This window comes from Coffea arabica, chromosome 2e (assembly GCF_036785885.1).
Source record: "Coffea arabica cultivar ET-39 chromosome 2e, Coffea Arabica ET-39 HiFi, whole genome shotgun sequence".
NCBI lineage: Eukaryota > Viridiplantae > Streptophyta > Magnoliopsida > Gentianales > Rubiaceae > Coffea > Coffea arabica.
The window spans coordinates 29,313,408-29,341,322 of NC_092313.1; the positions used below are offsets into that span (position 1 = coordinate 29,313,408).

At 34.0% G+C, this 27,915-nt stretch overlaps 1 protein-coding gene and 1 long non-coding RNA gene across 2 annotated transcripts; one reads left to right on the top strand and one right to left on the bottom strand.

Moving 5' to 3' along the window:
• Nucleotides 1-10,822: 10,822 nt before the first annotated feature.
• LOC140036965 (uncharacterized) lies at nucleotides 10,823-13,059 on the top strand. The gene is made up of 2 exons (XR_011840653.1): nucleotides 10,823-11,243; nucleotides 12,683-13,059. It is a non-coding gene; the product is annotated as an uncharacterized lncRNA (long non-coding RNA).
• A 10,470-nt stretch (nucleotides 13,060-23,529) lies between these two features.
• LOC113728912 (uncharacterized) lies at nucleotides 23,530-24,009 on the bottom strand. Its single transcript, XM_027253264.1, has one exon. The coding sequence runs from the start codon at nucleotides 24,007-24,009 to the stop codon at nucleotides 23,530-23,532; it is 480 nt and encodes a 159-aa protein (XP_027109065.1).
• Nucleotides 24,010-27,915: the final 3,906 nt, after the last annotated feature.

Consider the following 27,915-nt stretch of genomic DNA (forward strand, 5'->3'; position numbering starts at 1 on the left):
CTTGTTCAGCGGGATGACCAATTCGACCATCGGGCTGATCTGAGTTTAATAACTATGTTTCAAATCTGTAAGGGGAAATCAAGTGTTTTGAGAAATCAAGAGAAAAGTTTCGTTTCTCAAGTATTGATAGCAAGTCTGCCATTTATATGGCAACACAAAAAATTTCCTTTCTCAACCAACTTGTACAGTTAATTTATTCATGTATAAATTCTGGAAGTTTGAAATTTGAATTACAGTTACAAAATAAAAGAAAAATCCATAATATTGATTGTTAGTTTATGTTACAATATTTAAATTTTAATCATCAAATGGAGTTGCATCAGAATTTGATGAAACATTCTTCTACAAAATTAACTTATGATCGACATTAGCCATATTTTGTAAGTACATTACATGAGTCCCGGATTCTTACGTGGGTTCTGTGACAGAAAGCATTTTACTCTTTGGAATTTTCCTTCACTGAAAATTTACGTGCCATATTACCTTCTCTTAAATTTTTTTTCCCACAATCAACTTCATGGACAGATTTCAAATATCTCTGGGAATGTTAATTAAAATTAGAATTAATTACAAAAACTCCCCTTGAGATATAGCCAGTTAATTTTACAGTTTGTCCCCTAATATTGTTTTTCTTTACTCATTTTGCCTTCAAAATTGTTAGCCAACTCTAGGGGTATAATAGAAATATCAAATTAACATTTATACTCCCAAGGGTTAACTATAATTAATTTCATAAGGTAAAACATGTATTGCACTTTAACCCTACATCGTTCTTTTTCCAACTTGTAGATTTATTGCTAAAACCTTTAGTCAACTCTAGTTTGTAACAATACCCAGGATAATTAATCTAAAAAAATCAATATTTCTAGCATAATAATGAAAAAAATATTATATTGGCGTTAAATTTGGGTCTTGTTGGTCTTGTCTTTTCTGAAAATTTTTGAGGTCTTTAGGGTCTTGATCCTTTGTCTTTGCTGGAAAATTTGAGGTCTTGGTCCGTTGTCTATACGGTATCCCATTAGTCATTGGTATGATTAGACTGGAGTATACATTAAGCTGTGCACCTTTGCATGCTAAATGCTAATTTGCAACTATATCACTTCTTAAACAATGAAACAACAACAACAACATTACTTGGTCCCTAATCATTAAAAGGTTTTTATAATGAAACGTATCCATTAAACGAACGTAAAGAATTTGAAGAAAGAAAAACTTAAGCTGAAATTAAGGTTAAATAACTTCTTGTTAGTGTATGAATGTTTCTATGAATTGCAGGACCAAGAAAAAAAGAATATGAAGTTTCTTATCGAAATTCTTATCCAAATTATAAATTCTTATCGAAAAAAATGAATACATTCTTATCCAAATTATCAGCCTAGACCTGAGTTTTTATTTGTCACTAATCAAGCAAAAAAATGAATAAATTCTCACCCAAATCAAATTCCAATGTACATTCCACTCAAATGCCTAGACCTGTTACATCATGACCTCAAATCATAAATGAGAAGCAAGACCTGGGTTTTCAATAGCTTTCCATTCTTTTTTTCCATTGTTTACTTGTCAATGTAACATCAATCATAAATGAGGAGCAAGACTTGGGTTTTCAATAGCTTTCCATTTTGTTTTCTTGTTTACTTGTCAATGTAACAGAGCAAAAGTGAATTATTCTAAATCAAGTCGCGGTCTCTGTGGCCCACAAAACAAAGAGGGCCAAGGTCTCTCTGAGGCTTTCATTATACTGAATCGTCATATCCAATGGGCTAATTGCTTAGTTTATAGGTAAAAAAAAAAAAGCATCCGTCAAATACACCTCTGACATGAGCTTCTTCTTATTCTATATGTGCCGTGCTGAATCAGCAAGGCACCAAAATTAAATTTCGCACAAGTCAAAAAAATGTCAGTGTATTTAACCTTGTGTCAGTCGGGACGTGCAGACGTCCCAGTCAGCACGTCCGCACTAATAAAAATTACTTTAATAGAATATAGAACTTCCCGGGAAAAAAATGCAAATAACGAAAAGCATATACAACACCAACCAAGCTAACTGGTTCTTTTCCACAAGCTTCGGGATTAACAAAATCTGTCAAGACGGAAGCAGGTACGGTTGGTTAAGGTCTAGTTAGGTGCAATTATATAGAATAAAATTTATAAGTACAACAAAATTATATAAACGTATCCTTATACTATACACGAATGAGTTGTGGTTAAAGGGGAGTTTAAATTTCAATCGCGTGGATAGGGATTTTTTGGAAATTTGGAATGTTATGTAGCTTTTTTTTAAAACTTGTAGTACAATCGAAGAGAACACGTGTTTAGGTATATTTATCGAAATGCTCTCATTTTGGTACATTTAAAGTTTTGATTTATAAAGATATATGGATATTTGCTGAAATATGAAATTATTTTGTAACCGTATTTACATCGAGTACAACTCACATAAGTTTATGTGTTGGTGTAATTACTGAAATGGTGTTATAAACACATTTAATTAAAGTGTGATTTTTGTTGTGCAATTAACACAAAAACATATTAACACATTGTGCAATTAACACGTTGCTAGAACTAGTTGTTGGAAGGTATTCCTTTGTTTGAAACAACTTATATCTTCTCTTGGGTGATTTTTGACTGACATTTGTAGGGGTCTTTTGGGAATGATAAAATTATAAAAGCATTGATGAAATAAAGTGTAAAAGTGTGTGATGCAATTAGAATGTACTATTATTAGTTTTGTCATATTTGATGACTATTTCTTTCCAGAATATATTATTATTTATTTAATGAAAAATTTTCTTTAACCACAGGCACTAAACATCCGCACGATACACGAGACTCCCCCTAGTACCACCTAATGTAGATAGTGCAACAATTGGACAATTGTATTAAACCTCCAATCGTACCTGTCCCAAATCCAAATATGTGATTTTAAATCAATTGTTTACTTCTTTTGTGGCTGGAAATGTCCGTGTTTGAGAAAGCCTAAAATTTGGAGGAAGGACTATGGACAGAGGGATTCTTTTCCCACGCAAACAATTGGTATATTAAGGAGAATTCATGATTCGCATGGAATATTGGAACCCTTGGGTGTCTTATATCCGCGTGCCTTCTGGTTTCTTAAGAAACTCAGTCAACTGTTTCATGTAGGAATCATGAGTTAAGGTCACCGCTAATCCCTTTTAGATTAAGTTTGTTGGTCATGTTTTGGTATGAAACATGACTCACTTAATTGCCGTGGCTGACCTTACGGATTGCATAAGGAACTATACATGCTGCCCTAGGCTTGCGAGTTCATGCTTGTAGATCATAATACTATTATTAATATAGTAGTAATCCAAGCCTAGTTCTTGGTTACTTTTTTTTTTTTTTTTTATCAAAAGACAACATCTAGTCTAGCCTACTCCTACTCTAACCTACACTTGGAGGGAGGTCCAACGGGATCTAGAGAAAGCGATGAGAACCGAACCACCATCAGATTAGATAGATGCACTATGCATCTGTATGAATTTAAAAGAAATTACATATAATGGCACATTAATGGGAGGTAAAATTTAAACCTTTGACTTCCCACCCCACCAAGACTTAAAGTTTTTGGTTGTGGCCAATAGCCCAAAGAGCCATTGGTTTAGTTCTTGATTAATGGGATAAGGAATTTGTTGGTTTCTTTACATTTTGCGTTTGCAGTCCCATGCATGAGTTTAAAGTTCGTGTGGTCACACAATAAAGTAACATTCGAACTTATTCTAAGCAATAACTCTTTTTTTTTTGTTAGTCATCAACTCCTACTCCTATTGTAACCTACACTAGTGGAGAGAACCCGACTAGGTCCGGAGGGACTAGAGGATTGCAATGGGGAAAAAAGGAAAGGAAATATGCCGCTGTTTTTGGACTTCAGTTACTATTTTGGCCATTTAATAAAGTTTTTGCTAAATAACTTGTTCCTTTTTACCATATCAAGTGGATAGGTTCTCAAAAAATAAATGTAGGACAAAGAACAGGGTTTAAAATTGTTTTCGAATTTTTTGGCAAGCCAAAACCTTATGTTTCTCTTCTTTCTTGTGAGACTTAAGGATTGTAATGTCTTGGATTAGGGCTTATCTCCAATCTGCTTTGCTTCCGCAATAAAAGAGTTCGTTACACATTGGTCACTATTAATGACCAATTGTGCTACAAGTTTTTAAAGCAGGTTATCCCTCCTTTTTTCTCATGAATTAAACAAGTGTTCTTTAGTTGCATGTGTTAGTGAAATAATAAAGTAGGCTGATACAAAAGAGAAGAATAAATACAACCTAGAAAGAAAGTAAAGATAGAAAAATAACAATAGTAACAATCCGAGGCTTGTGAGCACAATTTCCTTAAAACAGATTCGCCCCCTCCAGGTAGAGTGCTCGAGGTTGAGTAGGCGTCTGTCTCCCAGGATACAACGGATTAAAGGTGAATATGTCAGCACCAAACTTTATTCACCACAGCGAACTCGAACTAGAGCAATATGGAACACTATAAAATATGAAGATGCAAGAAGGAAAAAGAGAGAGAGAGAGCGCGCTTGCTTTTGAAACAAAAGGAGATATTTATAGATGCTAGCCTAGGGTGACTGTTCGAAATTGGCAACAAGAGTTAAATTCCAGATAATTATCTTTACGTTTATCAAAGTACCATATTCATGTACATACACGTATCTCAATAAGATAACGATAAAATCATGTATCAAGTACATGTATCCTATCATGAATAATATACATGAATCCTATGTACATGAATAGATAATTATCCTTTGATTCTTTCAAGAGTGCCATTATGAGAACAATTTTCTCATTCACTCTACAATGAATATAGCCAATTTTCTAACAATCCCCCACATGAATGAAAAATTGTTTTGATTTGACTCGACAGTAGTGTTCCACGACTGAAACCTGCATAAGATAGGTTGGTGTTACCCATTGAACCTTCTCTTGTGAAATACACTTACTTTACTAGCAATCCAGTAGACATGATGTCTTTGAACTGTCCCGCTTTTTAGTGTAAATGAACCATATATTTCACACAGGAATCATGCTCCATTTGTTCAGTTCTCATAGTTATGTTCGTTTTGGCCATGAACATCAACCTGGTTCAGCAAGAGTTTTTTAAGAATTGAGCCCTAAACAATTCTCTTTCGAAGCGGCCCCACTTCACTCTCACATAGGTGATTTACTTAAGTCTTCAGTAATTAATTACTTCACTTAAGAATCATTAAAGCACACCATTGTGCTATCCTTAATTCTCCTGTGCGTCATTGTTTCATTATGGAATGGGTCTAGGGGTATCCCCCACAATGACTATGCTAAGTCCTTATAATTAGGTTGTCCCTTTGAACCTAGATCTTGGGATCTCCAGTCAACTAGGTTGGGTTTCCTTTATAACACTTAGTCTTCCATGGGCTTTAGTCCCATTCCCTTTGCCATTTTTGCAACCAACTCTCGATTCAATCCTTTGGTTAGCGGATCCGCTATGTTATCCTTTGATTTCACATAATCAATAGAGATAACTCCTGTTGAGAGTAGTTGTTTAATGGTATTATGCCTACGACGTATATGTCTAGACTTACCATTATATATGTTATTCTGTGCTCTTCCAATTGCTGATTGACTATCACAGTGAATACAAATTGGTGGCGCAGGTTTCTCCCATTTTGGAATGTCTTCAAGGAAATGGTGGAGCCATTCAGCTTCTTCTCCACATTTGTCCAAAGCAATGAACTCAGATTCCATTGTAGATCTAGCTACAATAGTTTGTTTAGAAGACTTCCAAGATACTGCCCCACTGGCAAGTGTGAACACATATCCACTTGTGGATTTTGAATCTTTTATATCAGATATCCAATTTGCATCAGCATACCCTTCTAAAACAGCAGGGTATCTAGTGTAATGCAGTCCATAGTTCCGAGTGTACCGTAGGTATTTAAGCACCCTTAAAATTGCTTTCCAATGATCAGCACTCGGGTTGCTTGTAAACCTGCTCAATTTGCTCACAGCATATGCAATGTCAGGTCTAGTACAACTCATTAAATACATTAGACTTCCAATGATTCTTGAGTATTCTACTTGAGAAATACTCTCTCCTCTATTCTTAGATAGATGGAAACTATTGTCTAATGGAGTTCTTGCAATTCCAGAATCATTCTTATTGAATTTTTCCAGAATCTTATCCACATAATGAGTTTGGCTCAAGACCAACCTGTCTGATATTCTTGTAATTTTAACTCCTAAAATTACATCAGCAAGCCCCATATCTTTCATGTCAAATTTTGAATTCAACATGTCCTTGGTAGATTTGACCATTTTGTCATTACTACCAACAATAAGTATGTCATCTACATAAAGACATAAGATGACATAGCCATTGTCTGTTTCTTTAGTGTAGACACATTTGTCACACTCATTTATTCTGTATCCATTAGTTATCATTGCATTGTCGAACTTTTCATGCCATTTCTTTGGCGCTTGTTTTAGTCCATACAATGATTTCACTAATTTACAAACTTTATTTCCTTTTCCCGGAGTTATGAAGCCCTCAGGTTGCTCCATGTAGATTTCTTCATCTAAATCACCATTTAAGAAAGCTGTCTTTACATCCATTTGATGTATCTCCAGATTTCTCAATGCAGCGATAGCAAGAATCATTCTGATAGAATTTATTCTCGTAACAGGAGAATAAGTATCAAAATAATCCAAACCTTCTTGTTGCTTGTATCCTTTGATTACAAGTCTGGCTTTGTACTTATCGACAGAGCCATCAGGTTTCATTTTCCTTTTAAAGATCCATTTGGACCCTAAAGGTCTACAACCAGGAGGAAGATCCACTAACTCCCATGTATGATTCTGTAAAATAGAATTAACCTCACTTTTTATTGCTTCTTTCCACAAAAATCCTTCAGAAGAACTTACAGCTTCTGTATAGGTTTGTGGTTCCTTTTCTAATAGAAAAGTTGTAAAATCATCTCCAAATGATTTTTCCACTCTAGCCCTTTTGCTACGTCTCGGTTCATCTTGTTGAATCAAGTCATGATCATGTTTCTCTTGATTCACAACTTCATGTGTTCGTTTTGAAGAACTTGATGCACCATTCGATTTACAAGGAAACACATCTTCAAAGAATGAAGCATTCCTTGATTCCATTATCGTATTTTTGTGTATATCCGAAATTTCTGAATTATACACAAGAAACCGATAAGCAACACTATTATGTGCATAGCCTATAAAGATACAGTCCACAGTTCTAGGACCTATCTTTGTTCTTTTTGGTGCTGGAATAGCCACTTTTGCAAGACACCCCCACACTTTCAAGTATTTGTAGGATGGTCTCCTACCTTTCCATAACTCATAAGGAGTTTTATCTTGTTTTTTCCGGGGTACCCTATTTAAAAGGTAATTGCTTGACAAAATAGCTTCGCCCCACATATTTTGAGGCAATCCTGAACTTAGTAACATCGCATTCATCATTTCCTTTAGTGTGCGATTTTTCCGTTCAGCAACACCATTCGATTGTGGTGAGTAAGGTGCAGTTACTTCATGAACAATTCCATATTTTGCACAGTAACCACCAATAGGTGTTTCATATTCACCACCTCTATCACTTCTTAACCTTTTAATTCTCCGGTTAAGTTGATTTTCAACTTCATTCTTGTAGAGAATGAATTTTTCCAAGGCTTCATCTTTACTTTTGAGCAAATACACATAACAGTATTTTGTGCAATCATCAATGAAAGTGATAAAATATTTATTACCACCTCTTGTTTGAACAAATTTCAAATCACAGACATCTGTGTGAATCAATTCAAGGGGTTCGGTGTTTCTTTCAATTGATTGAAAAGATGACCTTGTTAATTTTGCTTCTACGCAAATCTCGCATTTATGGTTTGAATTGATGTGAAAGGAAGGAATATGATCCAAGTTAATTAGTCTACGCAAAGTATCATAATTAACATGACCTAGTCTACCATGCCATAAATTGGAAGACTCAAGCAAATAAGCAGAAGACTTATTCTTATTATTCACAATAGTCATTACATTCAATTTGAACAACCCATCGGTTGTATATCCTTTCCCTACATACATCCCAGATTTGGATAATATAACTTTATCCGATTCAAAAACCATGCGAAAGCCATGCTTGTTCAGCAATGATCCAGAAACAAGGTTCTTGCGGATTTCTGGCACATACAGAACATCGTTCAAAGTCAATGTTTTGCCAGAAGTCATCTTTAGTAATACCTTCCCTTGACCTTCAATAGCAGATGAGGCAGAGTTCCCCATGAACATTTTTTCACCTTCAACCTTTTCGAAGGTAGTGAACATGTCTTTGTTTGTGCAAACATGTCTTGTAGCTCCAGTGTCAATCCACCATTCTTTCGGATTTGACCCTATCAAATTTACTTCAGAAACCATAGCAGTCAGGTTCATGTTTTCCATGTCTCCCTCGATTCTATCAAGCAAATTTGCTTCATGCTTCTTCTTCTTTGGAAGCTTACATTCAGTGGACTTGTGACATTTTTTGTCACAGTTGAAGCACTTCCCTTGGAATTTCTGCTTAGAGATTTTCCCTTTTGCCCCAAGATTTCGAGTTGGCTTTTTACCTTTGGAGTTTTGCCCTTGCTTATACTCCACAAAATTTGCTTTAGCATCAACATAAGTTGTTGCCTTGCAATCAGAACCCCTGTTGTCTTCTTCAATTCGAAGTCTAACGATAAGGTCCTTCATACTCATCTCTTTGCGCTTGTGCTTGAGATAGTTCTTGAAATCCTTCCACCCAGGAGGTAGCTTCTCAATAACAGCAGCCACTTGAAAGGTTTCACTCAAAAGCATGCCTTCAGCAAGAATCTCATGCAAGATAATCTGAATTTCTTGCACTTGACTGATAACAGTTTTGGAATCCACCATTTTATAGTCTAGAAATTTTCCAACGACAAATTTCTTTGCTCCGGCATCTTCGGTTTTATATTTCCGATCTAAGGATTCCCACAGTGCCTTCGCCGTCTTGTGTATTTGATACACGTTATACAGCGAGTCATGCAAGCAGTTCATGACATAATTTCGACAAAGGAAATCGGAGTGCTTCCAAGCATCAATAGCACTGACAGCTTGTGCATCAGTTAAGCCTTCAGGCAGCTTTGGAGCATCCTCACTTAAGAATCTCGAGAGATTCAATGTTGTCAAATAGAACAACATCTTTTGTTGCCATGTCTTGAAGTTCAGGCCATGGAACTTCTCAGGTTTCTCACTATGGTTGGTAGAAACCATAGGAGTAATCTTCCCTTCAGGTTGTTTCACAATTGTGCCAGAGGCAGAGGCATCAACAGTAGATGTGTTGGTTTCTCTTCCTGTATTGTCAGCCATTGAGAACGGATCTGTTTTAAGATTGTTAGTGAAATAATAAAGTAGGCTGATACAAAAGAGAAGAATAAATACAACCTAGAAAGAAAGTAAAGATAGAAAAATAACAATAGTAACAATCCGAGGCTTGTGAGCACAATTTCCTTAAAACAGATTCGCCCCCTCCAGGTAGAGTGCTCGAGGTTGAGTAGGCGTCTGTCTCCCAGGATACAACGGATTAAAGGTGAATATGTCAGCACCAAACTTTATTCACCACAGCGAACTCGAACTAGAGCAATATGGAACACTATAAAATATGAAGATGCAAGAAGGAAAAAGAGAGAGAGAGAGCGCGCTTGCTTTTGAAACAAAAGGAGATATTTATAGATGCTAGCCTAGGGTGACTGTTCGAAATTGGCAACAAGAGTTAAATTCCAGATAATTATCTTTACGTTTATCAAAGTACCATATTCATGTACATACACGTATCTCAATAAGATAACGATAAAATCATGTATCAAGTACATGTATCCTATCATGAATAATATACATGAATCCTATGTACATGAATAGATAATTATCCTTTGATTCTTTCAAGAGTGCCATTATGAGAACAATTTTCTCATTCACTCTACAATGAATATAGCCAATTTTCCAACAGCATGTTTATTCATGCATGGCATACTAGAAATTATTGGAACAAAGGAGGTTGTTTGGATTGTAATTGTTCAAGAGTTTGTAGGAAAAAATTACCGCAGTACTTTTTAAAATGCGATATATATAAAATAAAAAATATTATTGATAAATTTGTAAAAGAAGTATTCACAAAAAATATTAAATTTTTCTCTAGAAAACAACAATACAAATATAGGGCATGAATTGTATTGCATTAGCATTGTATCAATGGTCTTATTGAATCCATGATTGTTGATTCAATGTATCGAGGGATAATTTTAAGGTTTCGGGCCTCTTTATGTGCTGAAATTTGACACGTACTCAGTTGCGATGACTTAGAAGGTCGTGATCAAATTTATAGTGTAATTCTATTTTGCTCTCTTAGTCTCTTAAGGAGAACATAAAAAAGAGCTTGTGGAAGTTGTCTTGTACCAGATAAATAATTCTTTAAATTATAATAAACATTATCAACAAAGTGAATTTTATTATATTATAGAATCATTTAATAAAAACCCTGAGGTGTTTATTTTTTGAAGTTCTACGTTGGTTTTGTAGACACCAAATTTCTGTCAAATTTTTGTCAAATTTTATGTTTTCTTGAATTTTTCTATTTGATAAGTCATTTATTTTCCTGCATTTTTTAAGTATATTTTGTCTCATTTGTGTAGGTTTATCTTAAAAAAAAAAAAGGAAAAAAAAGGAAAATCAAAAATCAAAAATCAAAAAAAATCAAAAATCAAAAATCAAATCAAAATCAAATTATTACTAAACTTACGCATTTTCATCATTTTCCCCACAAAATACACTTAACCCATTCCTACACTCAACTTTCTTGTCATCCGGTAAAAATAATCATTTTGACCAAACACACACACAAGCTCCTCTTTTTCTCTCCCAACATGGATTCTCTCGGCTGGCAGACGGACAGACAAGAAGAAAAAAAAAAGCACTCTAGCTCCCAGACAACTCTCGGCTCTCGGCTCTCTCTCAAGAGACCACACACAAAACACTCCACTTTTTCTCCCTCTCAATATACATCTCTCGGCCCTTTCTTTGACTCCCACCAGAAAACACACAAGAACAAAGCTCCCCATTTTGGCCTTCCTTAAGCTCTCAACGGACAGAAAAGGATAGGCGAAAGAAACTTTAGGAGCCAGGGAGATACGCTCAAGGTGTGGAAATTGTATCAAACATTTTGGTTAAGGAACTACCACCTACATTGAGGTATTTTCTAGTTTTCTTTCTATCATATTACAATCCATGTTTCAATGTCTAATTTCTCTTGCTTTTGCTGTTTTTTTATTATTGTTGTGGTTGTATATTAATTTCTCTTGTTTGCTAGTTTTTATTGTTGTTGTTGCATTGCTGAAATTTGGGAAATGGCATGAACTAGCTGAAGGAAAAGGAAATGTTTCCCATGCATGCACATTAACTGTTTGAAAAAATGCCAAAATGACAAACGAATTAAAAAGCTTAGCATTGTACATGTTTTTCTTGTCGAATAGGTGACCGTTTGCTAGTGTAGGTCTGAAAAGGTGTGGTTATTCAAAAAAATTTTGGAGTTTGGAGTGTTAAAAGTTTTGAAGGATTTTTGTTATTTTTTGGACTGTTTTGGTTTAATTTTGTCATATCTGTTGTTACTTTCATTGATTTTAGTTGATAGTTAGGTTGTAAAAATCACAAGGAGTGTTGTAGTATAAATTTTATATTTTTTTGGTGAAGACTTGGGTGTTTTAAAAAATGAAAACTGGACTGTATTTTGATATTTTGGCCACTTTTGGATTATCTTTTGTAAAAACTAACTCCGGAAATGGAACCTACGCGAAAAATGGAGTGGGGAGGTGCATTTTGAGAAATTTTGGAGACCGGAGAAGGTATCGGCGACCGGCGGTGGCGCGCCGGCGGCCGCCATGGCCGCCAGCTGAAGCTTCTTCAGCTGGCCGAAGAAGAAAGAAACGGATGGGGAAGGGAAGGAAAAAGAAAGAAAAGAAAAGAAAAAAAAAGGGGGGCTTGGGCTAGTGTTTTATTTTTTAGGTGGGCTTGTGGTTATTTTGGTTGGGTTTGGGGAATGGACCTTTGTTTTTTTTTTGGGGGTTTCGGTTGGGCTAGAAGGTTAGACCCATGCTTTATTTTTGGTTGGGTTTGAGTGATAGAAGACGGGCTGGCCTGTGTGTTTTGGCTTGGACTTTCGGCTGGGCTTAGGTAGTTTTTTGCCCAAAGAAATAAATAACGGCCCAGTGGCCTGTTTTCTTAAGAAGATCTGATTACGATTTGCACTTTGGCCCCTGATCTTTGGAGTAGTTTCACTTCGGCCCAGAACATTTTAAATTTGTTTCACTAAGGTCCTTAATTAATTTCACTTTGGTCCTTGAATTTTGTCTTATTTAATTTTGACCTCTAAACTTTACAAAAATATAATTTTTGTCCCTAAAAGTTTTTCGATTTTTGCAATTCAGTCCCTGATGAATTTTGACTCACTTTGTTATGATTGTTTCTTTTTTTTAATAGCTAATTATGTTACTTTTGAGTATGTTCAACTTGTAATTTTTAGATATTCTTAAATTTATTTACGTTTGACATATTAAGGTGAATTTTCATTATTATTATTACTTTTTCAATTAAATTGATGCCATGATTCTTTTGTTCATTTTGAGTATAAATAGGGCAATTTGACTCCGTTTAGTCACCACTTCAAAAGAGAGGTACCCCATTATTATTATTTCAATATCAATTACGTGTTCTTCTGTACTCCTACGTGTTCCTATGTGTTTATATATTTCTATATGCTTTGTTTATTTGATTTGAATGTTCATTTAAATTTTCTTATGTTTGTTTAGTTAATTTTATAATTATTTGAGAGGCACTTAAATACCTCAAAAAAATGTAATAGATAGGATAATTAGATTTGTTTTATTTTATTTCCCCTCTTAGATTGTAGTTAGGCGCTCCCCGATGTAATAGATAGGTTATGTGCTTATGTGGCTTATGTGGCATCTAGATATTATGTTTACGTGTTATGTGCTACGTGCTCTTATGTGTTTATTTGTTTTCATTTATGCTTTATTTGTTTCACTATGAATTGTTAATGCATGACGTCACCACATTAGTCCAATGCTAGTTGTGGCTTCTCCCTCCGCTTACTTGCTAGTCCAACGCTAGTAAAGATTTTTAGAAATGGGCTAGTCCAATGCTAGACCCTTTAGGCCGTCTTGCGTTAGATTCATCTTTGTGTAACATTCATTACATTTTCATGCATATTTTCATTTTTAGGATCTTTTCTTATTTGCATGATATCCCCTATTATATTATCCCTTACCCTCTATAGGTACTAATCATGTCATTTAGAATTGCATCTCATTTAAACTAGTTCATTTGCTTGTTCATGTTAGGATAATTATTTTTCAAACATGGGAAATGGGTGATTATAACTTTTTAGTTTAAATACCCTATTAATCCATGTATAAGAAAATTATGTCACGAGTTTTTGCCTCCCGTACCTTTTATGTTGCATTCCCTTTTTCTTTGATCACTTATATATGTATATAATTTAATTTCTTTTCTTTTCTTTTAATTTCATCATCCGCATACTCGTGACACTTTCAAGGAATCATTGTGGCTTTCGCAATTAATGCGATTGGTTCGATTAAACCCTTGAATGCATATTTTGACTCTTTTGATATTTTATAAATTTAGATTTGCATCTATGTAGGAAACATCCAAATATGATAAATTAAGGATTAGATTAGGAAAATTTTGACTAAACCTCGCAACTAGTTTAGACTAGGTTGAAAGGGTGTCTTAGGTTTGAGTTAATCGAACCTTTGCCTTTCCTTTTTTCAACCGTGACTCCCGAATCCATTTTCTCTTCTTTTTTAAAGACCTGGAGTTGTCAAAAGGGATTTTATTTTATTTTATTTTTGTCAAAAATCTTTTTTGGGGTGACTTGGTACACCCAAACTCAATACCAAGTGGCAACTCCCTTTTTTTCTTGAAAACCCTTTTTAGACTAAATAGTTGGACCCAAATTGTCGCATTCTTTAAAGTCTCATTTTAGGTTCTTTTTTACCTATTTTTAAATAAAATCACATCTCTTGTAAACACATGTTTTGTAAATACCTTTATTTTTCCATTGCGAAAAATGGGGCGCGACAGGTTTTTAAGTTGGATCCTTTAAAGTTGAAACCCTTAGTTGATATATGAATCTTTGGCGCAAAAATTGGGACTGCCTTCTTTGTTCATGTATTCATGAATAATATGTTGCATGTTTCAATTTGTCCATGACTTTAATGGCACAAATGAGTTCTTTTAAGCAAACTGGACAAAGGTTTGGCATTTATTTTGCACATAAAAGATTCAGTTTATAAATGCCTTACTTGGATTTTATGTCTATTGACTTAAATGGTTTTGTCTGAATTGAATAATTCAATGGATTATTATAATTAGTGCCACTAAAATGGTTATTGTTCTAATTCATAAAATTGTTCGATAAAAATTCTAAGGTGTTTGTCTTTTCAAATTATTATCATACTTACCTGCCAAAAAGGGATATATTATTTTAAACAGGTCAGACGATCACTATGGTACTTTTATGGTCACTAGTAATTATATTTCACGTGCAAAATATAGCATCTTCTACATTCTAAAATTTGTTGTGAAATTTTGATTATCTACCTCATGATACAAATTTTTGTATGTTTTTCAGTTTTTTTAACCCACTATGGCTATAAAGATTATTCAAATTTAAACCCTTTGACCTAAAGCTTTTTTTGAGCATTTTTTATTAATTTTAAATTGAACTTTGATAACAATTGTCAACACTATCATATTTGACCAAAAGTGTTGTGATTACCATAAATTATAAGATTACACTTTTCTAGATAGTACAAAATAATGCTGTTAAAAAAGGAAATATATATGCACACGTCAAGTGTAGAAGAAGCAAATCTAATCATGTAAGTGTTAGTAAAGTCAATATTTAAAGGCCCATTAGAGTACTAAATGAATTGATTTCTTAGATCTTTGTCATTTATCAACCCGAGGTCCATATGTGTCTTTTCTCGATTGAAAATAAAATCTGCGATGGACTTTTTAGTAAAATTATCTAAGTTTAACAACTTAGAAAACTAAGATTTGAGTAAATTATTAAATACTTGTAAATGGTACTTACAATATCGATAGGATTAATTTTTTTTTTGTTTTTCTTGTTTCTTTTTGGTTAAGACAAACAAAATTTAATTGTAAAATTACAATTTATTGATTATTTAAGAACAAAGCACATGAATAGTATTTGTTTTTTCTTCATACTCGAGTTTTCTACAATTTTCATTTCACATGAAATCTAATTCTTAGTATGGTAGACATTATTATTTGTCATGTCATATGAGTAAAATTAGTTAGCTTTTTGATGAGGTTCTTTTAATATGAAGTGAAATACGCTATTTTTAAATTGTTTGCACCATTTTTTGTATTGTACGCATATATTGTGTATACAACTTATACAACTCTACAATTAGGCATAACATCGTGCAATCAAAGCCCAATTACTAACATTATTGAAACAATTGGTCACATTTCACCTTTTATTCTAATTACTAAGAGAGTAATTTTCATCTTAATTACTAACATTATTGGAACAATTAGTAACATATCAATTATTGTTCTAATAATATTAATTTGAGTCAAATGGTAATATTTCATTTATTTCATTAACACCATAACCAATTAGTTAGTTTTTTGATTAAGTTCTTCAATATGAAGTGAGATGCACTATTTTTAATTTCTTTGCATCATTTTTTGGATTGTATACTTATATTGTATATACAACTTATACAACTCTACAATTAGGCGTAACATTGTGCAATCAAAACCCAATTACTAACATTATTGAAATAATTGGTCACATTTCAGTTTTTATTCTAATTAATAAGAGAGTAATTTTCATTTTAATTACTAGCATTATTGAAACAATCGGTAACATTTCGGTTTTTAATTCTAACTACTAACATTATTGAGCTATTTGGCATTGTTTCATTCATTTAATTAACACCATAACTGAAAATGAATTAATTCTAATTATTAGTCAGTCATGCTAAAAACTAAGACAAAAAATGCAAATGAACAGTATTTGTTTTTTCCTTTATACTTGAGTTTTCTATAATTTTGTCTCACATAAAATCTATATGGTAGACGTTATTATTTTTCAAGTTATATGAGTCGAATTATTTAGCTTTTGGAGGAAGTTCTTTAATATGTGTGAGATGCTCTATTTTCAATTTTTTTTGCACCATTTTTTAGATTGTAAGCAAATATTGTATATACAACTTATACAACTATACAATCAAGCTAACATTGTGCAATCAGAATTCGATTTCTAAGATTGTTGAAACAATTGGTAACATATCAGCTTTTATTCTAATTACTAAGAGATTAATTTTTATCCTAATTAATAACATTATTGAAACGATTAGTAACATTTCAGTTTTATTCTAATTACTAAGAGAGAAATTCCCATCTTAATTACTAATATTATTGAAACATTCGGTAACATTTCAGTTTTTATTCCAATTACTAACATTATTGAGTCAATTGGTAACATTTCACTGATTTCATTACTACCATAACTAAAATGAAATAATTCTAATTATTAGACAATGGGTACTTTGGTCATAGTAAAAACTAAGACAAAAATTGCTAAACTCAATTTACTTCAACCACCTTATCTTATCTATCAAATCTACCCGCAACGGATCTTCTGTTCCACACTCTGTGCCACTCTCTGTCCCACTTTTTATTATATTGCTATTTCTCCTAAATAAAAATCATGTTTTATTTTTTTTTGTTTCCTTAAGATTCAATAACTATTAATTGAATAAAAAATAAATACAGCAGCTTAAAAAAAGTAATATATAATAGAAAATTAAAAAATACAGTAGAAAATTCATAAAAAATCTCATTTTTTATGCATTTTGAATTTTTGAGTTTGTTAAATTTTGTGTATAACTCAATTAATAGTTATTGAATCTTAAGGAAACAAAAAAGAACTAAAACATGATGTTTATGTAGGAGAAATAGCAATATAATAAAAAGTGGAACAGAGAGTGGCATAGGATGTGGGACAAAAGATCCGTTGCGAAATCTACTATTGTTTATTAATTATACTCAAAATCCTTATCTAATTAAACAACCTGATGTTCTCTGTCTAATGGCTTTATATGTCTCTTCTCCCTCTATTTAATGACTTTCATAACTTCTCTATTCTCCTCATATCTTTTTACTCTATCATAATTTTATCATTTTCCATTTTTCTACTCTTTCATAATTTCTACTCTTTTAATTAATTTGATTTAAAAATAATTATTGTCATTTTCATGCCTAACAATTTTAAAGTAATTAAATCATAGGTTATATTTCTTTCTTGGATGAAAAGATAGAAGGGCAAAATTGTACAATTTAGCTTATTAAGTATTCAGTTATAGGTGTTTATCAAACAGTATAAATAGATTCAATATTAAGATTCAGACATTCATATATTTTTTTCAGTGCTTAAAATTCAGCAAATTAACTGTTTTAGTATTCAGATTTCAAAATTCAGATTCAGTTTTATCAAACAGAACCTAAATCATCAAGTAATGAATCAACAGCAATAATAAAAATGCAGAAAAGTAAAAGGCGTGAAACACCAAGATTTTTAATAGGAAAATCCAATTTGGAAAAAAACCACGTGATCTAATCCAATAAAAAAAATAAATAGATTCAATATTAAGATTCAGACATTCATATATATTTTTTCAGTGCTTAAAATTCAGCAAATTAACTGTTTTAGTATTCAGATTTCAAAATTCAGATTCAGTTTTATCAAACAGAACCTAAATCATCAAGTAATGAATCAACAGCAATAATAAAAATGCAGAAAAGTAAAAGGCGTGAAACACCAAGATTTTTAATATGAAAATCCAATTTGGAAAAAAACCACGTGATCTAATCCAATAAAAAAAATTCACAGTCACAATAATACGAATGCATAGGTCTATCCGAAACATCGGGATGACAGCAACATCATCAACATCAACCAAATAGAATTTCTACAAGTTCATTTTCAATTTTTTAAGAAGTGGATTTGAAAAAATATTATCAATCAAAGAGAAAATCCAAAATCGAAAGAGGTAGATAGGTAAAGCTTGACAAAAAGATCACATGACTAAAATTTCATTTCAATCGAATTTCAAATCATCATGGTCTTGGAAGTTTCAAAACTTCATTTTCTCTCTGGCCCTTTTTCTCCCCAACTCTCTCTTTCGCTCCCTTCGATTCTTCATCTAGCTGATGCAACTTGCGGCTGATCTTTTCTTCTCATCAAGTCAAAATACTTGGATTTTTAATTATTTAGTCAAACTAAAAGACTCAGCATACGAATTGAGCTATGGGCTTTGTTCTTTGATGCTCACAAATGAGGTGGATTCAATGAAGCCCAACAATCTCCCTCTCCAATTCATTTGGAGGCACAACCAAATCTGCTACCTCTTTACAAAACAAGAGTTTCTTCCTAATCAATGCCTTGATTAACATATCAAAATCATTATTATTAATGTGAAATTTTTCAAGTATTAACAACTTGGAATCCAATATTTCTTGAATCCAATGATATCTCATATCAATCTACTTGGATGGAGAGCGAAATGTAGAATTCTTATATAAATGAATGGTACTCGAACTATTACAATAAAGACTTTACTTCCCTTGCTTCATACCCAACTTTTAAAGGAATTTCTTCAACCAAAGAATCTCTTTGCATGTTTCAATGGTTGTGATATACTCTACCTCCATATTGAAAAGGGCGATATAATTTTCTAATTTATTTTGCCATGACACTATTTCCTTGCCAAAGTCATCAAGTATTTAGATGTATGACAGGTGGCAAGTCTGTACAATAATAAAATCCTACTCACAAGAATATTTATTTGAATATAATGGTAAGTAAGGTCGTCTCCACAGGGATTAGGGGGAAAATTTGTTTCTTCTCAAGTGAAAATTAATTGGGGGAGTTTGGAAGATCGAAATTAAAAATAAATAACTAAGCGAATTAAAAATAATTAAACTAAATAAAGTAAATTCAAATCATGGATAAACAAACTTTAGCCAAGGAAATAACTTCGAAAGTGGTTCATACAACTGTTTATCGATACAAGAATTGTTTCATTTATTCATTAATAAACAGGTTATAGTTGCCAAATAAGCGATGACAACTAACTTTTCCTTACCGTCATGATAGTTAAGGTACGCTCGCTAACTACTTCCCTATCTAAGAAATAACCCTAGGTAAACCTGTAGAATTTAATTTCTTGAATGCATTAGAAATTAGAAAAGTCCTGTTCTAATTAATAAACATGCTATCAGGGTTTATTTAAATTAGATCATACATCTCTCTAACATGAAACCAATCACATTAATCGCCACTAATTTAAGATAATTAAACAATTACGGATCTAACTATCCTAATTGTTGAATTAACTATCAGGTGTCTTTGATAGTCAAACAACTAACAACCATGAGAAGTTAAACAAAAAAACATACGAATACTAACGAATAAAAGAAATTAATAAAAATAATTAGATCTCACAGATGTAATTGAATCAAATCCTTGTTATTTCTCGACTAGAAAAGTAAATTAGCCGCACATCACTAAGGAGGAACCGCACAAATTCATCGAAGAGATTTGCATTAATGCCTAACAATGAAGAAAGCAAAAAGAACGAAAAGAACTAAGAAGCTGTTGTCTTTCTTTTTTCAACGCCAAGAGTCCCCGATTCTTCCAAATTGTTTTTGCCCAAGTACTAGTCAAACGGGCCGTCCTATTTTCTCCTATTTGCCTCTTTGTTTCCTATTTTATATCAACTAGTAACACTAAAACTTGTTTCCTAAATAGAAAAAGAAACTACAAAAGATAATATTCCAAATTTCCTAAGCCAATACTAAAACTAATAACAATAATTAGAGTCTTCCAAATCTTCTGCTAACGGCTGTCCTTCGTTCGACTTGGACTTAGAACAGACCCCAAACGTGTCACCATCAAATCAATTCTTAACATGCTGGAAAATTTCTCCTTTTGATCAAGTTTTGCATATTTTCTTACAATTAGCACCATTAACCAAATATAAGTAGAATCCGACAATTAAAACAATATTTGACTAGAATAAAAGGAAAAATAATCATAAATTGAATAACAATTATGCACCCTATCAATTTCCCCCACACCTAAACCATACTTGTCCTCAAGTATCAGAACAAGAATTTAGCAATTGAACCCAAGCAATGGTTATCACTCCAATTATCTAATGCCGAAATACCTTTAAAGTCCACATCAAGCATCAACGGCTAAATTTTAAGAAATATCGCTCCGGTTAGCTTCCAAAACTAAGGACTCCTCTAATTCCTGACTAACTAATCTTAGAAGGTAGAATATTCGATCAGTATTTATCAGCGAACGATTCAACTATTAACCAAAATCTTAACATTAAAACTCATGAATCAGCAGGCTAACACAATCATTCATATATTTGCACACTTTACACTTTTTCACAACTTTTTTTTCTCTTTTTTTCCTTTTTTCCTTTTTTTTGGAGAAACAAGGTCTAGTCCTTAACCATTCAGGTCTTTTGACGCAAATTCCGACATCTACCAAATGAAGGAATCCAGTTACTTAACTTTTCATCACTTAAAGACCACACACTCATAGTTATCGCTAGTTTTTTGATGCAAAAGTCGACACTTTAAGTGAAAACCACTGGTTACTAGGTAGCGATAACCAGCGGAGTGTAGCCAAATACTATTCACAATTTAGCAACAAAATAACACTAAAGATCACACAAGCCCACTTCATTTCCTCAAACATGGAAAACTAAGATTAACAATTGAACCAATTCATATGAAAAATGTTAGAAAAATATTCACAATGCCTAGAAAAGCTAACCAAGAGTTGCAAAAGTCATAAAATCTCAAATATTCACCAAAGAGACATTCTCAGACTTAACCATGTCACACTTGATACATTCTTATAAATAAAATTTGACAATAGAAAAATTAGAGTCAACTAACCATTGTCGATCCCAAATATCCATAAAATGCTTAAAATGACAAAAAGAGAATGGAAACACTAAAAATGAACAGTACCAGCTATACTACAACTCCCCCTCCCCCCCGCCACACCTAAATCTGACATTGTCCCCAATAAAAGAAATATAGAAAAGAAAAGGAAGGGGACAACGAAACTTTCCTGAAGAAAGGGGAGGAGGACTCCGGACAGCTATGGGATAGGCAGCGTAAAACCCACACGGTGGAACTAAGTCACAAAATTCTAGGACATCTAGGATATGTGAACTGCAAGATTGGACACCCGCTCATCCAGATGGTGAACTTGAGCATGGAGGTGCCACCACTCAACATCCTAAGACGACTTTGGAGGAGGCGTGGAGGTAGATGGTCCAGGCTCATCATCGGCTACTCTCGAAATAGATGAGGTACTAGTGTGCATGAAAGGACGGTGAACGGGTACACGAGTGGGTCCCGAAGGAGTAAACTGCCATATGTTATCAACTTGCTCTACGATACCTATTTTTTCTAAGCAAACCACATCCAAAGAATCCATTTGACAAACTACATATAAATCATGATCAGAAAGATAAAAAATATCTAAGTGAACTGCCAAATGTGTGATATACGAGTCAAGGATCAAAGGTTTGTTTTTTAGCCAAAACCATTTCAAATTGAGACGCCAACCAATACCCCAAATTAATTTTGATATTGTTTTGCATACACCAAATGAAGAAAAACTCAGGTTTGACAAAGATCTCTAATCTATCCTCCCTACTCGAATAATTATAAGCCAAGAAACGCTGAACATAATGGGAACTCAGGTCTATGAGATAAGAAATTTTGAACTGGCTAAGGTCAAAACGATCACCATCAACAAACACATCCTTCCATATTTCAGTGTGAAAGAGTTCTACATAGTCACATGCACTCTCATCATACTCCCTAGAATTGACATACTCGCTATCGATGAACCCAAAAGCCAAATTAAACTAGGTAATTAAAAAGTTAAACTACTGGCCCATAAGTCTAAATCGAATCACATTTGGAGTGGTGATAGACTATCCCGTGGGTAGATTAAACTCGAAAGTGGCGTAAAACTCTCTAACTAACTCCACAAAAGTAGGACATTGAATTGCAGCATAAGAGCGCTGCCCTATAGATGTGAGCATTCTTTCAAAATCATCCCTGATGCCCAAAGCAACCATGGTAAGAAGGTCAAGATATTTGCAAAGAATAATCCGCCGTTCACAACAAGTAGAATATCTTTGCGTGTCAGCGATTTTGATGAAATTCAAATGACCTCCAAAGTGAGAGGGTGAGGAAAGATGGACACCTTTGTCCCGACCTAAACGGGCCCTTTTACTTGAAAAAGAAGGATGGTAGGAAGGGTCAATCGAGGGAATAGTTGGTTGGGGCGAAGGATTGGTTTTAGTCTTCGTATTTTTGGACTTAGAGGTAGCCTTTTTCTTAGCCATCTAGACAATAAAAGAAAAGAAAAACAGCCACAAACAATGAAGTGCAAGCAAAGTCCACCAACACAAGTTCTCGAAGACAGCCAAGCAATCTTTAAAACAAGAAAGAGCGAGATAAATGAAAAACTTGACCGTAGAGACTTATATACCCAGAATAGGAACCTTAATGCAACGTGCAATCTCAGAATGAATTAGCCAACAAAGATAATTATTCAATCGAAATACCAAGCATAGCCAGCAATCGCAAAGTGATACTTCTAATAGCAAAACTAGAAAATTAGGAACAAGACCTAATACTAATATTAATAATCATCAATGTGGAAGTAAGGGGCATCAACGTTCACCATAGTGTAGAACTAGGTAGCAGCAATCGACAATTTAAAGAATAGCCAATGCCAAAAACAAAAACCAACAAATTAAAACAATCCAGCAAGGAGAGATGCTAATAAACTCTGAAGTATAAACCCAATAGAAAAAGAGAGGAACAAGTATACCAGATGTTTGGGCGGCAAAAACGATGGCAAACAGAGCAACAGGGAAACGAGGAGGAACGAGTAGCGATGGCGGCTATTATACGCGGCGACAAAAGGTGATGACGACAGCGACAGGCACCACAGTGGCAAGCAAGGAAGTGATGAACGGCGGGACGCAACAGGCACGATCTGCGATGAGCATGTGGCAGCAGCGACGTCGATGGCACGATCTAGGTGGTGTTCAGACGCGCGCGACTGGAAAAGAAAGAGAAGAGGGGAGAAAGAAAGAAGGAAGAAAGAGAAAAAGAAAGGAAGGAAAAAAAAAGAAAAGAGAAAGAAAGAGCGAAAGAAAGAAGGAAGGAAAGAGAAAGAAATAGAAAAGGAAAAACAAAAAAAAAACAAAAATGCTTAATAAGTGGTTGCCTCCTAATAAGCACCTTTCTTTAGTGTCTTTGACTTGACATGGCTGAACTCTACTCAAGGAGCATAAATTGGATCTTCAAGATTTATTAGTTCCACTTTTTCCATTGAAAAACCTTCGTAGTAGGGCTTGAAACGATGGCCATTAACGATAAACTGTTTATCTGTTTTCATGCTCTGGATTTCCATTGCACCAAAGTGAAAAACATTTGTCACCACAAATGGATCAATCCAACGAGAACGCAACTTACCTCGAAAGAGCTTCAAATGGGATTGATAAAGAAGAACTTTTTGCCCAATTATAAATGATTTTCTTGCCACTTGTTGGTCATGAAAAATTCTAGTCTTCTCCTTATAAATTGTTGAATTCTCGTAGGTCTCATTTCTCAATTTCTCCAATTCTTGCAACTGAAATTTTCTGTGCACTTCGGTTTCATCAAGATCCATATTACACTTCTTGACCATCCAATATGCTTTGTGCTCAAGTTTAACTAGAAGATGACATGAGTTCCCAAATATCAACCTATAAGGAGACATTCCTATAGGAGTCTTGTAGGCGGTCCTATAAACTCATAATGCATTCTCTAGTCGTGAACTCCAATATTTCCTATTAGGACGAACCACTTTCTCCAAAATTGATTTAATTTCTCTATTTAAAATCTCCATTTGGCTATTTGTTTGAGGGTGATATGATGTAGATCATTCCATATTTTCAAAATAGAGCCACCATTAGTTTATTACAGAAGTGTTTTCCTCCATCACTGGCCATAACTCGTGCTACCCCAAAACGAACAAAAATACGTGATCGAATGAAATTTGCAACCACTTTAGAATCATTAGTTCGAGTGGCTTTTGCTCCACCTATTTCGACACATAATCTACGACCAACAAGATATAGAGGAGACCAACAAGATATAAAGGAGACCAAAAGATGGAGGGAATGAACCCATGAAATCAATGCCCCAAACATAAAAAATTTTACAAAAAAATTATAGGGGTTTGTGGCATTTGATTTCTACGAAAAATATTTCCTACCCTTTGGCTTCGGTCACATGACCTACAAAATGAGTGTGCATTTTTTAAAATGGTGGACCAATAAAAATCACTTTTCAATATTTTACAAGCTGTTCTTTGCGCCCCAAAATGGCCTCTGCATGTATAAAAGTGACAAAATGTTAGAATTGAATTAAATTCACTCTCACTTACACATTTTTGCACTATTTGGTCTGCACGTTGCCTCCATAAGTAAGGGTTGTCCCATAAGTAATATTTGGCATCACTTTTAAACTTATCTCGTTTTGTCTTTAACCAATCTGTAGGCAATTGATCAGTGACCAAATAGTTAACAATATCAACATACCAAGGAAGAGAAGAATTAGCAGAAAATAGTTGCTCATCAGGAAAAGTTTTCTTAATATAAAATCGTCCTTAGCAATAGGCAAATTGAACTCCTGTACAAGCAAAATCTACCTGATCAACCTTTATTTAGCATCCTTTTTGGTTATCAGGTATTGTAGCATTGCATGGTCAGAATACACAATCACCTTAACTTCTAACAAATAAGAAAAGAATTTTTCTAAAGCAAAAATAACTACTAAAGCTCATTTTTTGTGATCATATAATTTAGTTGAACACTATTCAAAACCTTAGACATATAGATCGCATGTACAGTCTTTCCGGTCCTTTGACCCAGTACTGCTTCTACTGCACTGTCACTTGCATCACACATGATCTCGAATGAGTAATTCCAGTCCGAAGGTTGTATGATAGATGGGAAAGTCAACAACTCCTTCAAGCAATTGAACGCCTTCTTGCATTTCTCATCAAAATTGAATGTTATGTCTTTTTGCAAGAGTCTAAATAATGGCGCTCCAATTCTTGAGAAATCCTTGATGAATCTACGATAAAAACCTGCATGTCCCAAAAAGGAGCACACTTCTCGCATACTAGTAGGGTATGGTAAGGAAGATTTGAGATCTATTTTTACCTTATCGATTTCAATACCCTTAGATGATATTACTTGGTGTAGAACCATCCCATACTCAACCATAAAATAATATTTTTTCAATTTAGCACGAGATTAGTTTTGATGCATTTTTGAAGAATTCAAATCAAATTCTTAAGACATTCATCAAAACTATCACCATAGACATTAAAGTTATCCATAAAAACTTCTATTATTTTCTCAATATATTCAGAGAAAATACTTATCATACACCTTTGAATAGTCGCAGGAGCATTATACAACCCAAAGGACATTCTTCTTTATGCGAAAGTACCGAATGGACATGTGAAAGTGATTTTCACCCGGTCCTCTGGCATTATTGTAATATGAAAATACTCTAAAAAATTATCCAAAAAATAGTAGTAAGCACAACAAGCTAATCTGTCAACCATTTGATCAATGAAAAGAAGAGGATAATGGTCCTATTTAGTGATTGCATTTAGTTTCCGATAATCGATGCACTGGCGTCATCTCATTGGTTTGTGAACAGGAACAAGCTCCCCATTGTGATTAGTTTCAACTGTGACTCCTACTTTATTTGGAACTATTTGCACTAGACTCACCCATGAGTTATCATAGATGGCATAAATTATCCTCAGATCTAGCAACTTGAGTATTTTCTTTTTTACCATTTCTATCATTAGGGAATTTAGTCTTCTCTGTGCTTGTCTCATAGATTTTGCACCATCTTCAAACCTTATTCTATGCATGCACAAAGAGGGACTTATGCCTTTAATGTCAGTTATTGTCCATCTCATCGCCTCTTTGTGGTCTCTAAGGATTCAAATCAACTAGTTCTCTTGACTAGGGTCCAATTTAGCAGAAATAATGACTGGGAGAGTATTTTATCGACCAAGAATACGTACTTAAAATGACCCGGTACGGGTTTTAATTCCACTTCAAATACCTGCACCACCAAAGGCAACAACAACTTTGGATGAGAATCAGGTATAAAGAGTGGTGCAAATTCATACCTTATTGTAATAGGTGCCATTAACTGTAGTGCTCCAACTATGCATATTAACTACTCATTCAATTTTACATCACAGGTTGTCCCCAATTCAAGATGTTTGGTGAGGACAACTTCTAGTTCATCCCTACAATCAATCTCAAAAATTTTCTGTACCATAGAGTCAATCACATTCATTGCAAAAATAGTATGAGAGTCTAATGGGTAGTTTATAACTTCAAATATATTGAAATGGACCACCTCCCCATCAAATTTCATTGTGAGTGTACCCTATTTAACATCTATTTTTGTTTCGGTTGTACTCAAAAAAAGTCTTCCTAATATATTAGGTGATGGATTTAGTGAACACTCATCATTCATATCAAGCACATAAAATTCAGTTGGAAATACTAATTCATTAATTTGGATCAAAACATCTTCAACTAACCCATCAGGGTATGCATTAGTCCCATCGGCTAGCTGAAATATAATGCCTGTTTCTTTCAAGGGTCCTGGATTTAAAGAGGCATAAATACTTTTCAGTATCACATTCATGCAAGCTCCTAGATCTAGCATAACCTTTCTAATCTTAGTTTTTCCAATACGACAAGGGATAGAAAACATACCTGAGTCTCCACACTTGGGTGAAAGTTTTTTTTGTAACACGGTTGAAACATTCCCCCCCCCCCCCCCACAATTCTTTTATTACCTCTCAATTTCTTTTGGTTGACGCATAAATTCTTCAGAAATTTGGCATACCTGGACACTTGTTTGATTGCATCCAACAGAGAGATGTTTATCTCCATTTTTTTTAACACTTCTAAGATCTCATTCTCCTTTTCATGCCTTTTTGGTTTCTCCAACCTACAGGGGAAAGGTGGTGGTTTAGTATTAGTTTTAAATGAAGGGTTCAAAATTACCTCAAGAGTGAGTTTGCTTATTTCTTCTTTTTCCAAATCCTTCTCCATTTGATCTTCACTCTTGTCCTTGGGAACTATAGGTTTTGGCCCTTCAACTTCCTTTCCACTTCTGAGGGTTATGACACTTACGTTCTTTGGATTCACCTCAGGTTGAGAAGGTAATTTTTTTTGCCCTTGAAACTCCGGGCGGTTCACCTTAGAGGCTATCTAACTTATTTGGTTTTGCAGATCTTGTATACTTGCCTCTATCTTTGGTTGGAATTTCACGGTGTTAGCGGCCAATGTCTTGACAAGATCCTCGAGAGATGCTTCTGGAGTAGACGAAGAGGGTTAAGGTCTTGATAGATGCAGTGGTTGGAACCCTTGCTGTCTATTAGTGGCTGAATTTTGCTTATTTCCCCCATAACTAAAGTTTGGGTGGTCTCTCCAACCTGGATTATACGTATTGGAATAAGGATCATACTGTCTACGGGGCTTGGGCGTGTATCCAGTTATGTTCACTTATTCTATGCTATCATCTTGCAGCATTGGGAATCTATCGATGATGTGCTTAACATCCTTGCAAATTT

Bases quoted from the DNA above. Each gene is read 5' to 3' on its own strand.
- LOC113728912 (XM_027253264.1), bottom strand. From the start codon at position 24,009: ATGTCTCCTTATAGGTTGATATTTGGGAACTCATGTCATCTTCTAGTT.